At 38.9% G+C, this 13915-nt stretch overlaps 1 protein-coding gene across 1 annotated transcript in view; it reads right to left on the bottom strand.

Annotated features, from left to right (window-relative positions):
• Window positions 1-11032, bottom strand: part of LOC126913250 (uncharacterized) — a 46102-nt gene extending 35070 nt beyond the window's left edge. Inside the window, exons 1-7 of the mRNA XM_050709817.1 lie at window positions 10896-11032; window positions 9444-9516; window positions 6543-6737; window positions 5812-5920; window positions 3046-3203; window positions 1860-2012; window positions 1397-1498 (exon numbers count right to left, since the gene is read on the bottom strand). Coding sequence (XP_050565774.1) covers window positions 1397-1498; window positions 1860-2012; window positions 3046-3203; window positions 5812-5920; window positions 6543-6737; window positions 9444-9516; window positions 10896-11032 — 927 coding nt within the window. The remainder of the gene's footprint in view (window positions 1-1396; window positions 1499-1859; window positions 2013-3045; window positions 3204-5811; window positions 5921-6542; window positions 6738-9443; window positions 9517-10895) is intronic.
• Window positions 11033-13915: the final 2883 nt, after the last annotated feature.

Genomic DNA, 13915 nt, shown 5'->3' with positions numbered 1-13915 from the left:
CAAACCACTATGGGAAAAGCAAGGAGAATGATTCTTTTCTTCATTGTCTCAGTGAGCTGAAAAGCCATTTTTTAACTTTTGTTAGTGGTGATGACTGCTTTTACCCAAGCTTTCCAGAGAAATTATACACTGTGGCAAGATCTGAAAGAATGGTTTCTTTGTGAAATATCTGGCATGGTGAAAGGGTCTGAAAACAGGAGTCATAAAAGAAAGCTTATTTTAGTCCTAAATTAAAGAAAAAAGCTACAGTAAATACCTAATCTTGTACTGCCAAAAACACGGTAAATAAAACTTGTCACGGTACAAAAGGTAATTTTTGAAAAATATATCTAATCTTGCAGGATTTTTTCATCACTTGTTTCAAATATATAGTTTGAAGAACATAGTCATGCCTTAGCAATGAAACGAGAGGCAGTAATCTCACCATCTGATTGACAGATCGGTTTTGTATTCTGAGGTATTTATACAGACCCAGTCCTATAGTACTAGCTCACCATCTTAAGTGTATTAATTCTCCTCATCCTTTAAGAGGCAGAGAACACCTGTTACACCAGTTTTACAGATGAGGATGCCAGACACATGAAAATGTCACAGGAAAAATGTGATAAGACTCCAGTAAGCCCTGCAGTCCCTCCATGCATTTGCAGCAGGTGTGAATGAGCAGAGCTTATTGGGCACACACAAGTCAGCCCTTCAGCCTTGCAGGGTACATTCAGTAAATATGATTTAATTAGGACAAATGAATATTACTCTTTACAGTTGAAAGTGATTTGCAAGACAATGATGTGAAGTGTTACAGGTCCCTAAAACCCGCTGTGGATGCAAAGCAGGCCTGATCTGCGAATGTGCTTGAGGGCAGGCAGCATAGATGGAATTGGGCTAGCCTGCAGGACATGTCCAAAATGGCCAGAAATGGCAATATATCACCAGAATCAAGAGAACCTGTGAAGCTCAGTTACCTCTCCGTAGGTCACAAGCAGTCTGTGTTGTGCCTTACCAAGTTTTAGACTTGTGCCTCACTATAGGAGCATCTCCCTTGTCTTTTGACCACAGGCCTGAACCTTGGTCAAATGAAAAAAGAAAACTGAAAACAAAAACAAGCTGTTCTGAGCAATTCCTTTACCACTTTTGACACAAATTCTGGGGCTGACTTGACCTGACTTAGGTGAACTTCAGAGCTTTTGAATATTTATGCAAGTGTTCAAGCTGCGTTTTGAAACCACTGAACTGAGAAAGAGGGGAAAAGAAATCTATCTATAGCACCTTAGTAATGCATCTTTAATGAATTTAGGCACATACAGATGATACACAAACCTGAGGCAACCTTTCTCTAGATATTCAATTTCCCTGGAAGCGTACAATAAATAAAATAACTTTAAATGAGAAGTTATATTACCTCTACAAATTTTGAATGAAGGTCCATCATCTTATCCACTTTTTTCCATTGTTTTAGTTTTATCAAAAGCTTCTGCTGCCAGGGATCTACTTTAGGCTTAATCTGTTTGACATAAAAATAACCACATAATTCATGAATATCACTACATGTTTTTGGGATAAGAGGCAATATTTAGTAAGGAAAGTGCAATATATTCACTTTTACTTTTTATTTTCAACAGACATGAACAGGGGCTCTTGACTATGCAGATATATATGCTATACTATATATATATGCTATATATATATATATGTATGTTATACTTGAGTATAGCAGGTACTTAGGGCCTGAAGTGTTCCAAGATCATCATTCTATTTGTCAAAAAAAAACCAATTTATTTCTTGAAATATATCTTGGTACATCCTGAAGACTGGCTAGGACTTTTTCCTAAGACAATTAAAAAAGGAAAGTTCCTCACAATTACCTTTAAAAAGGGAATCCAGTTGGCTCTCTTCTTCAAAGCCCTGGTTGGATCTATCATGCCCCATTTATCTGATCTAGAAACCTCTGCGTCATAAACTGGAAATGTTCTCATCGTCTGCTGTTTGCAGAAGATGCTTCTAAACTTTTTGACAACCTGAAGTATAAAAGGAGATGGCACACTTATAAATTTCACAAGCAGCATATTAAATTCTATGAAAAGTAATAATGCATATAATCAGCTGAAACAAAATAAATAACTGGAATGGTCAAGAGACAAAGGAGACATTTTGGTTCTGTTTTTTTCTTTCCTTTCCAGCAGGCAAAATGAAACTCCCTGCTATTAACTCCAGAGCCTCCAAACAGAAGACTAGGATTTTCAAAAACAATTACTGACTTCTAGTCAAAGTCAATGGTAAATCTATCATCATCAACTGTGGTAGGAATAGCATTCACCAAGAGGAGGTTCTTTGAAAATCCTATTCAAAAATGAATAAACCACCACTGGCCTACAGTGAAGGTAATTTGCATTATTTCCTAGCCTGTACTTATCTTGGGTAGTTAGTGATTTCACCAGGGCAAGTCAAATTTGATGGCAGACTTACAGACCAGTTTATGTAACCAAACCTTTGCCCTTTTCATCTGTACCCCCAGCTCCACTACAGGCCATGGTTTGTAAGACAAGACAGATATTTAAAGGCAATGTTACTTATGTTTCACAGCTATACATCTCCTTTGGGCCCCGAACACAAAGTGGAGGTTTGGGGTTGGTTTTGCCTAGTAGGTGACAGAACAGATGAAAACCAGGTTTCCTGCTGATAACCCCTGACTGTGGCAGCTTGGTGAAGTCCCGCGTGATGGTGTGCAGAAGCCGACCTCTAGTGGAAGTACCACAGCTCTGGGATACACAACACAAGGGCAGGAAAACTCAAGAAAAACACACAAAAGGCACGAGTGAGAGATGGGAGAGCAAAGGTACACACTCAGAGCAATAACACTGAAAATACAAATTCTGCAGAACTGTCAGCATTTGCCACAGCTTAATGGGAACAATCCAGGCTTTTCTGCCACTTCCCGGCAAGAACAAAAGTGACCATAACACAAAACACTGACATGTCATAAAAGGAACTTCCTTCCATACTTTTAAAGACTTTTTTTCCCCTAAGTATCAAGAAATGCATTTCAGTTACCAGGGAAAAGAGCTCCATCTCATTAGCTGGGTTCTTGAGATCCTCAAGGTTGTAGTCAATACCAAAGTGAGCCATCAGAAGCTGGAGCTGGGGTCTCAGCTCCTCGGTTTCAGTGCTGTGCTGTGGCAAGGACACCGGATGCACTTTGTGGCAGGATTCTGCAAAAAGCCATAATCAGACCAGCTGGAGAACATTGACATTTTAAGCAACATGACTGCAAAGAGTACTGTCACTGCCCTTTGCTTTGCATCCACCAATGACGTAATTTTCTTTTTCCAAATTGAAGCAGATATATGCCAGAGAAAGGAGGGAGGGAAAAGCCCACACTCATACAGATTTTTATTTTTGTTTTGCTTTTAGGAAAGGGCCTTCCACCATACCCTGAAAGTCTAACAGCTGTTGCAGGTCAGGTCACCTCCATGGTCCTTGGAGGAGTGCCTATCTTCTAGCGTGGAAAGGATGCCAACTAACAAATCCTACTGCCTGAACAAAGAGTCATAGCTCAGGGGTGTACAGCATTCTTCTCACACACACACACCTCCCAAATCTTCACATGCCACAAGAACTTCAAGTATGTTACTATTTTAGGGTTATCACTCCTCCAGTATCCGATACTGGCATGATGCTGTTATCAAAAACTTCTGAAACAAGGGTGTACTAGGGATGGCTGAGTGGCCTGGTATCTGTGTTGAAGAGTCTTGTCTGCAGCATAGCACCCATTTTTAGAAAAACTGAAATGTTTTCTCCTCCTTTACCTTGTCTCAGGTTTGCTCAAGGCTTTGGTATTCCTTCACCTTTTATCAGACAAAACTACTGTGTTCCTGTATATTTTGTCATCTTTTCATCTCTTTGAGAAGTAAGTTTAACTCTGTCTTTTATGTAGAATCTTACAGTTTGCCCTGTGACATCACTTTCCTCTACAGAAAGATTACCACTATTCCAACTGCCTGGTTTCTGTCTCGGGCCAAGCCATAACAAACTGCAGCTCTGTATCTGCTACTTCTTTTCCAAAGAATTTTGAAAGTCTGAAAAAATGCCAACTCATTCTCCTTTACCCAATACTGATGGCTACTGCTGATACACACAATGATTCTAATAGGTAAGTTACTGCTTGCGAAAGTTCAGCAAAACTCTTGGGGTTTAGTGGAACTACACGTAATCTAATTTATTATCTCATTGTTTCAGCAATAAAGGGCCATCTGCTCTTCTGTTCCATGCTTTACTTCATCTTTGTTTTTAATGTCTTGTTTAATCATTCTGTTGTTTCATCTGTGAAGCTCAGATCTAGCAAGGAGATGAATGAAGCTTATGATGGTAATATGATACTGTGCCTCGAATATTAGATAACTAAATACTGAAGATCAAAATGAGCTAGATCACTTCTGAGTTGCTTTTTAAATACCAGTAAGCATCTGTTTCTCAGCAAAATGAATGGCTCGCATGAACCCTATAACATATTGGAGGTCTTGTGCCCTTCTCCATGCATTATTAGCTCACCATATGTGGGATCATGGCTTATCCCTCCCTCTCCTATCCCACTCGTGAGATAATGTGGCCTGTCTGAGAGGCTTCATCAGGGAAGAAGGGTTTAACTCTCCTCTCCCTGTGCCTTAACACTGGTAGTGCTGCTTTCCAGGTGCAGTGCTGCCATGCCATGCCTGGGACCCCTCTTGGGCTATGGAGAGAAAGAGTGCTGCACCAGCAAGGCCAGTTAGACCAGTCTGAGATTAGGTAGACAGCTAACTGAGAGCTAAAGGCCCTGTATCTTTCCCAGGTAAACGTGTACTCTCCTTAGCACTGTTCTTCATCTCTTCCCTTACTAAACTGTTCTCCATGAAGTGTCACTCACAGGGCAGTGTCATTCCAGGCCAGAGTTGTGGCCCGTTCCACCTTGCAGGCCCACAGGCGCACACCTTGTGGTAGAAGTTTTCAGTGGAGAAAGGGAAGGGGGAGGACAAGTCCCAGCCCCCTTTTGTTCCTCCATCCCAGGCAGTCCACTTTCTGACTGCAAGGGGGAGGCATAAACCCTGCCTCACCCCCAGGAGAGAGGCAGGGGCTGTGCTTTTCCAGAGACAGTCCCGTGGGCTCCTACAGTGCAACACCATTCCCACTCTGTAAAAAGCACAGGTTAAATTATAGGGTTTAAACACTCTGCAACAGGAATGCTGTCGGGCTAAGTACCATTCACGTGGGTAATTCCACATAAGCAACATCACTCCCTTCCTTCAAAAGGAAAGAGAACTTGAAAATAACCACAAGGAGATTTTTCTAGAGATAGTTCAGTATGGGTCTGAGAACAATAGGTCTCTTTTCTTAGTTTCTCCAGAAACTGGCCACCCACTGAAATATTTTAAATAATATCTTTGCAGAAAGTTGGAAGGCTGAGTTTCAGGGTTTGGCATAATCAGGACAACATACTGGATTCTCCACTGAGCTGATCCCACAAGTATTCTTCTGAACTGCCTGTTTCTGCAGCCCAGTGCACTGCGAGGCCAGAGCAGCAACCGCCACAGATTTAGGGCTCCACACTTTGGAATTTGGACACCAGATTTCCAGGATTCTTGCTGAATTTAAAAGCCATGCTCCAAATTTCTCGAGCATATAAACCAAGGACAACATTCAGTATTTCCCACATTTGCACTGTTGACCTTTCTTAAAGAACATACATAAACAAATGCATTATCCGTAGGACTTTTAAAGGAAAGCTGATCATTTCTCACCATTTCTTAAAACTCTTGAAGAGGAAAACATTAATATTCAAAATACCTGAATTCTTGTCAAAAGCACTTAATTTGTCCCAGTTGCCTGGGATCATATCAGGACATTTCTCATCAACCACATTCAGTCTATGAGAAGCAGGCAAATGCTGGAGAATCTGGATTTAAAAACATATTTGTTGTTATTCTAAGTCAGTTAGAAGGCATACAACTATTCAATTGCAAACTTAGTAATAAAACACAAAAGTGAAAAAAACAGTTATCCGTTCTGTATAATTATAGAAGTTCATTCACTGTCAATGACTTATAGCACTAATAAAATCATTAAAGAAACTAGATAAAATAAGGATGTATTCAGATTTGTCTTCAAAAAGCAACAATTAAATACTCCTCAAATCTACTAACTATTCATCAAGATGACTCAACCGTTTCATAACATTCTGCTCTATCAAAACAGCATCAGAGTAACAATATGGAAAAAAGCCTCTCAAGCTTTCTCCTTCTCATTCTAGATCTCCTTAAATCCAAGAAGCCCAAAGCTGTTTACCCTGCAGCCAGAGAACTCATTATTCCACTTACAACAATGACAAAGCTGAATTTAGGTGTTTTCTTTCCAGCAAAATCAGTATGCTAAAAGAACCAAAAGTCATATGTATGGAGTTTGGCTCAGTACCTTCAAACCTCTTTTACATTGAATTTTTATCTTTCTGAGTTTACTTTTTTACCCAAGATAAGAATGTTGTGCAATTATATTTTCACTGCTCAAAATGTTTGTCTTACCTGGAGAAAACGGTGAATGCCCTTCAGAGAGTGTAGGTGGCACACTAACCACTTAGTGTAAATCATCAGATCCTCCTGTGTCACCACATTCACTGGATTTTTCTTTCCTGTCAGGAAGTTCTCCCTTGCAGCTGAAAGCCTTGCAGCCCTCTGAACTGCATCATTGTATTCCTCCATGATGTAACTAACTCGCTGCTATTTAGGAATATAGAAGAGACACTATCATTTTTGCACTTGTGCATCTTCTCTTATTAGCTAGAAGACCATTGCATTCCGTAAGAAGTCTCAGTTTGAGAGTAATCTCTAAGGCTTATTTCCTTCCTAAATGCTTCAGAATGGTATTTCCAATGAGGAAAAGTGAATTTCAGTCTATATAGTATATCTCTCTAAGCAGCTAATACTGACTATAAGCAGACAGCTCAGAGTATACTAAGTCATGAAAGTGTGAATGCAGACAGACTAATAATAATGTTGAAGAACATGTAGGGATCCTTTCACGTGTTTTCTCCATTTAAATAGGCCAGACTCTTCAAGTAGCACCAGAAAAGGTGAGACTTCACATACAAGTGCCCTGCTCACTCAATATGTTCCTTTAAAAGACTGGGCAAAATTGCCATTTTTTTTTAAAAGCACATCTTGCTGATGTTGTTAGAGAGCTTCCCATTAGGGAATGGCTCATCTAGATGCTCATCTATGCTGGTCAGAGGCAGTCTGGAACTGGCCAAGAACTAGAAATGCACTTTGGCCATTTTCTACTCAGCATTTTCCTTTTTATCAATAATGGCAGAATGAGTTACTTAAGTAGTGTTAACAGCACAGGATCTGGATAAGCATGCACATAGTTTGCCACTTTCCCTGCCTGCACCAGAGAATCAGTTTTCTCTCTTTCCTGGCCTCAGCTCATACATTTCCCAAATAGCAAGTTGCAGTTCTGTTTCTTGTCATTAAGCTCATGTGGGAAAGTGGTGGATCTCTTTACTGTCTTCATTACCAAGCTCTACCACCATGATCCCCAGCAGTCACAACCTCCAGAAAATTCCAACCACCCAAAGAGCAAAAGATTTACTGAGAATACTAGCACGAACCGTGCTCAGCAGAAAATAGAGTTGTTGACAATAGAGATGATTTAATAGAAGATTCCATCAACAAGTATGAATTATAACTATAAAGAAGAATAGTTACATAGTGGCAAGGCAGTTATTTAAGCTATTCTGCTTGACATTTATTTGTGTCTGAAGAGGAAAAAACATTTTCACCTGTAAGAGAACTCAGTTTATTTGCAGCAAAAACTGCTTCTCCTGGAAAATTGAAAATATTGAACTGAGAAAAATAACTGCTATTAAAGTAAATAACAATAAAAGCAGAGATAAAAAGTAAAAACCCTCAATCTTCCTGAACTGGACTTGAGATGTTGCTTGGCTACAACTGCTTATATTTTTCAATAAACCATAACAACTGTAGTTAAATGGGGTTAAATGCCTATTACATACATAATATCCGTATTATGTACTAGCAGGTGGAAAACAAGGATGCGATACTCCAGGCAAGTATTGCATTGCTTGAAACCTTATGACTGGATTATATTAGAGGTCTTTTTCAACCTAAATGATTCTATGATTCTATTAAGCCATATAAACAGATGCTACCATAACAGATACCAAAATCTAAATATTAAGAAGTTTTATAAATTACCCTTAACATTATATATATATATATTTTTTTTTTGATGTAAAAACAAAGCCATTGCTAACACTTGCTAGCAATGAAAAACATTGTTTTTCATGAACATCTACTAAATGTGCTAGAACCTACTTTTTGGACCCTACCTGATAGAGAGGATAAAGCTGCCCAATAACACTGCTGTGCGTACAAAATCTCTTCCATCTAAGCATGTGCAAATATTTACTCTGGACTAGCTGAGTGATTCTGTCTGTAAAAAACTTGAATAAAATCAAAAACAACCAACACATCACACATTAGTAAACAACAATAGTTTAACATGATAGGAAACTTAAGCAGTATATAGATCATCATGAGCATCAGGCAACAACACCAAAATAATAGTTAATCAGTCAAAGACCCCTGTGCTATTATTATTACTATTAATAATATAAACATTCTATACATTAATATTATGTTGGGTACTTAAGTTGTCTCAGTGGAAAAAACAACAACAAAACAACAACACTATTATTCTGGGAATGAAAAAAACACACTTAGTACAAGGAAAATGGCAGAATTCCATCCACTGGGCCTAAAAATTTGAGCTCCATTTTAAAAATGAGAATAAAAATATCCCGCAATGCAGACGTAATAGAACAGAGCAAAAGCAGCAGGGAAATATATGAACATTGTTCCAGCCCATCTGATCTGGCTGAGATTCCCATTCTTCAAAGAAACAGAATAGGATTCTTTCACATCAGACAAGGAAATGTTTTAAACTGCAAGCACTAATACATTCATGCCTGTTTTCAGGAAGGAGTTGCATACCATTCTTATTTTAAAATCACAGTGCAACCTGCTGGGCTAGAAGAAACCTCCTGGAGCTTTGCAGCAAGCAGAAATCCTACCTGGTGCAGCAGCAGAGGCAAGCTTGCTGCTGTGTACTCCCTTCTCCAGCAGCTCTCTAACTCCCTCTGCATGACATCAGCCTGAATAACAAGGGATTTTGCCTCTGTCACCTGCAAACAGAGCATATTTTGAATATATTTCCTGAGTGGTGAATATAGAAAAATACTTAGGCTTTGAATTTAGTTGGGAGCTGTGACAAAGAAATATTACGGGCCCAGACTGTTTCTCATTCCACAAAACATATCACTTTTTCTGAATTTAATTTTCACTTTTGACTTGGTAAAGAGCAAAGTGACCTATTTTAAGCTAGTGTATGATTTAGCTACCTACCTGTAAGACTTTTTTCAGTATTATCTCCCTTTCTTTTCTGAAATAAGTTACATCCTTTGGAACTGGAACAGAGCTGCAGAGAAAAAGTTCAGTAGAATGTTACACACAAGCCTGTAGAAAGCAAACATTGTTAAGGCCCAGCACAACTCAAATGGTGAGGTCAACAGTAAGCGGGTTTAATGGTATAAAAACCTATACTAAAGCAGCATGATTTATTTAATTAGCAGACATTTTTGGCACACTAATTTCTTCCACCTCCATTTTCTTTAGTCAAAGTCTTTAAAAAGTCCATCTGGATGCTTGTCAATTCTATGGGCACATATGACAGCCCACAATTATGCAGCAGAGTTCCTTGACAAGCATCCTTCATAATTTAACCAGCTTCCTTCCTAAAATGCCTGCATCACAAGAGGCTGAGAAAAGTTCTGGAAGAAAAACATTTAATTTTCATGCATCAATAGACTTGCAGCAAGCATATGTAGCAAAATTTTTATTTAACTGAATAAAGATGAACGTGTGTAAATTTAAAACATAGGTGAAACCTGGACCATTAGAAAACTGCTTCTGAATCTTGGCCAAAAGTAATATATGGGAAATGCCACTGGAACACTTCAGAACCCTAGTGAGGTGGGACTGGGGGGATTTTGTGATCATCTAGCACTCCAACTGCTCTAAGGCAGGAGAATTAGATTTGTTGCTTTCAAATATTTGTCTACCTTGTTCTTAAAGGCCTCCAATCATGAATGGTCAGCAACATCCTCGACTAGACATCAGTGTTTAATTAGCACTGTATTTGGAAAGTTTGAATTTTAGCCCATGTTTTTCTGTCCTATTCATAAATGAAAACAGAAATGTATTCCCCTTGTCTTAACAACTCCCATGTGTCTGAAGATTTATAATTCAGAGTGGAGTGAAGGCAGAAGTCCATCTGCTTTCCTTTCTGTCTCAAGTGTCGTAGTCAAGATTGCTTGATGTCTGTTTTCCTTCAAATATTCTCCAGGTGGCCTACAGCGTTCCTGAAGCCAAACCTGGGTGCACTGTCACAGTTTATATCTCATTATGCCTGAGGAAAGTAAGAGCAGCTGTCTTACTTGTGGCCATTCTGTTTAGACATCCCAGCATTATGTTTAAAGCTACTTCCTCTTCACCACAAGAAAGAAATACTTAACATGCTAGGCAGATTTAAAGTTTTGTTTGCAATACATGACATGACATGGGATTTAGTTTATGCTTTCACATTCTCTTCCATTTCAACTGTAATGGTGGGGTAGACACACAATGAAAAACCTGCTATTCCTGGTTCCCATGTATGCATTGAAGTCACTAAATTGAATATTTAGACATATATCTATATTATTAGAAAAAAAAATAAAAGGAAAAAAAGAGAGAGAGATATACAATGCTTTGTTATAATCTCACTGTCTCCTACATGCCTCAGGAAATTATCATTACCTGTATGCTCTGCTTGGTGTTCCCTGGAGTACCCCATTGTCTTCTATTTGTGCCTTCAACTCTGCCAGCTGTGCTGCTAGTTCTCTTTCCAGCTGCTGGACCTTCTCAGTAGAAGAGATCTTGATTACTTCATCCATTTTGTGTATTTCCATTTGGCAGACCAAAAGACAAAGCAGTCGAGAAGAGGAAGCTCCTTTCTCAAGAACAAATCACTTGTGAAATCTGGACCTGGAGAAATGTCTATGTAAATAGCATAAATTCCCACTCCTATATATTGTTTATATAAAAATATATATATGGATATATAAACAGTATATAACACATAGCATCTTCATTAAAGAACTGTCTATTCAGCATTTCCTTTAACAATCTTTAACAAGAATTTTATTTTAATAACTGGAACAGAACTGCATGGAATGGATTCTCCCCATTTTGAATACTAGCCTGAGGAAAACAGGAGATAACTGTTTTGGGCCAAGATTTTTCAAGCCCCCCCCCTAATCCCACTAACAAATGGTATCTCCTCCCTCCTTCACCCAGTTTATTAAGGACACTCCAGAAACTTTAGATAATCAAAAATGAAATTTGATATGTCGAATAAAATATTTTACAAGAAAACAATTGAAACTTTAATTATTTTCCAAAACAAAAACCACTGACATTCAAAATCTATTTTCTTCGCTATTTCTCTCACCTGAACTATTTCTCTCCTGAACGCTATTTCTCTCACCTTACTTGAGGTTGACCAGAATATAAGGAGTAAAAAAGAATATAAGGAATATAAGGAGTAAAAAAAACTTGCAAGAAATGCCACTTTTTGACAGATGCGCTGCCTGCAAGTAATCCCCTTTTACTAAGGTCACTCTGTTCTCATGGGAAACACTTTTTTTTCTTTTTTGAGAATTTCTAAAGTAGCTGTGCTCCCTTCCCCACATCTGGATTTATAGTTATTTACTACCTTGTCAGTTAGATATGTATCAATTAGAAAGCAAAAAAATAGGAGCTGTCTTTTTAAGGAAAAGAAGCAAGTCATTGAAGAAAGATTTGGGTTTTCTTTCTTGGGGGCAAAGGGGAGGAAGAGGCAAGTTCATTTGTAATCAACCACTAAGCAACAATCTGTAGCATCTGTTTCTCAGTGGTCTGCAGAATCTGTTCAGCAGCTGTGGGCATATGGTTTCTCCTTTTTTCTTAAATAAACAAACAATACAGAGGCTGAATACAGAAGTGTAGGATATACATTATTGCAGATCTTCTTGGTCAACGGTATCCTAAGGTCTTGGGCAAATTCTCGTCTCTTGTATTGAGACTGGCCTGGTAATAAGAGCTTCAAACTAAGCAACCAAGGAAGTGGAGAATTCAGATCTCTGAACTTCACATGCAAGAGAAGATGGTTGTGCTTAAAATAAAAGCAGGGTAAAGAATTTGTAAGAAAGGATGGTGCAGCCAACAAAAAAGTTAAAGGCAGAGAATGAAAACAGGAAAAGAAACAAGTGCTGGGAAGCCCAGAACTAAAGCAAAGAATACCAGCTAAACTAAACACTGGTAAGGAAAATAAAAAGCAGACAATCCTTCAGCTATATAAATAAGAATGAAGCAAGAGGAAAAAAAAAGATACCACTATGCAGGCAGTGGAGTTCAGATAAAAATCATTCAGATATGGCTGCAAACTAATAAAAATTACTTTGCTCAGGCTATGATATAGAAGATGGAACTAAAGTTGAGTTAGCTGAGGGGAGTGAAGCAGCAGGAATATAAATTACCACTTCTCCAGATAAAGCAAATTTTTTGGCAAAATAGTAAATCCGCCCATAAATAAATTCAACTTGCAGAAAGAACTTTTCTTAAGCATCAGCAAAATACACTTTTATAGTATAAGAACTGGGTACAAATAGTCTGCCTGGCTTCAGGTGCAGCTCTATAGGTTTGTGAAAAAATTATAGAGTGAGATAGTATATGGTAGGGAAGGAAAGGGCTCCATAAGCCACAAAGACCTGGTAGTATTCTGCCTCTTCCTCAACCACAGAGCACTGAGACCCTGATGTCCTAGTTTCAGGTCAGTGAGACTGCTCTTCATGGGAGAGTTACACTGAGGGCGTTTTTGAGAAGGGGACCCACACTTAGGCCAGTGCATGTGAGACTGGCATGAAGATAGGAGGACAAATGGTTGCAAGCTGCGTCATGCATAGGACTCACAACTCATCAGCAGCCCTATACTTAAGCAGCACTCTGTCACCATAAATTTTGAAGAGTTAATCCAAGATTCCCAGAGATCAGTGGAAAAAGCTCCATGTTCAGTCAGAATTTATCTGACCAAAATCTATGTGTAACACAAATATCTTTATTTAAACTCATCACCCTAGGCTCCCTTTGTAGTCTGTAGTGAGAACCAGGTGTCTGGGATGAAATCCATCTGACCTGTTTTAGCCGTTACCTCAGTGTGTGATACATCACACTTCCAGAAACTCTTACTTCCTCTGCCAACTTCAGAAAGACCAAGGGAACCACAAGGGGAGCCTGTGGAGCTTCACATGAGCACCAGCCCCATGACCCAAGGACTTCCAGAAGCTTCCATAGGCCCCAGCAGCAGACACTGGAGAGGCAGCCTTGCCCATTTCAGTACAGGCGTGTTGAGCAAAACAGCAAATGCTTCATCAGAAATAAGAGCATATGTTTTATTATCCCCACTTCCTTGTTTTTCTGGCTATAAAAATCACCATGTGTTTGTATGGTATTCTTATTCTGGGAATGTCTTTCAGGTCCACATAAACATCTGCACTCGGTTACATTAGCCGCTATCCAAATCCCAACGAGATCCTGCTCTGATATTTTGCTAGGAGTGTTTTTGCCAGCTTCTATTCCCAGAACACACTGGATTTATAGCTATGTCCAATCTCTAGCTTTGCTGGTTAGAAGATTGTAACACACATTTTCAAACTGAATGCCTTTTGTACTGGGAAAAAGTCTTTCCAACAGGCTTAAGTAACAAGCCATTAATTTGTGCTAGCATATTTCATTAGCAG

This window comes from Cygnus atratus, chromosome 3, assembly GCF_013377495.2.
Source record: "Cygnus atratus isolate AKBS03 ecotype Queensland, Australia chromosome 3, CAtr_DNAZoo_HiC_assembly, whole genome shotgun sequence".
NCBI classification, from domain to species: domain Eukaryota; kingdom Metazoa; phylum Chordata; class Aves; order Anseriformes; family Anatidae; genus Cygnus; species Cygnus atratus.
The sequence above is the reverse complement of the archived record's forward strand: the minus strand, read 5'-3'. Positions and strand labels throughout refer to the sequence as shown.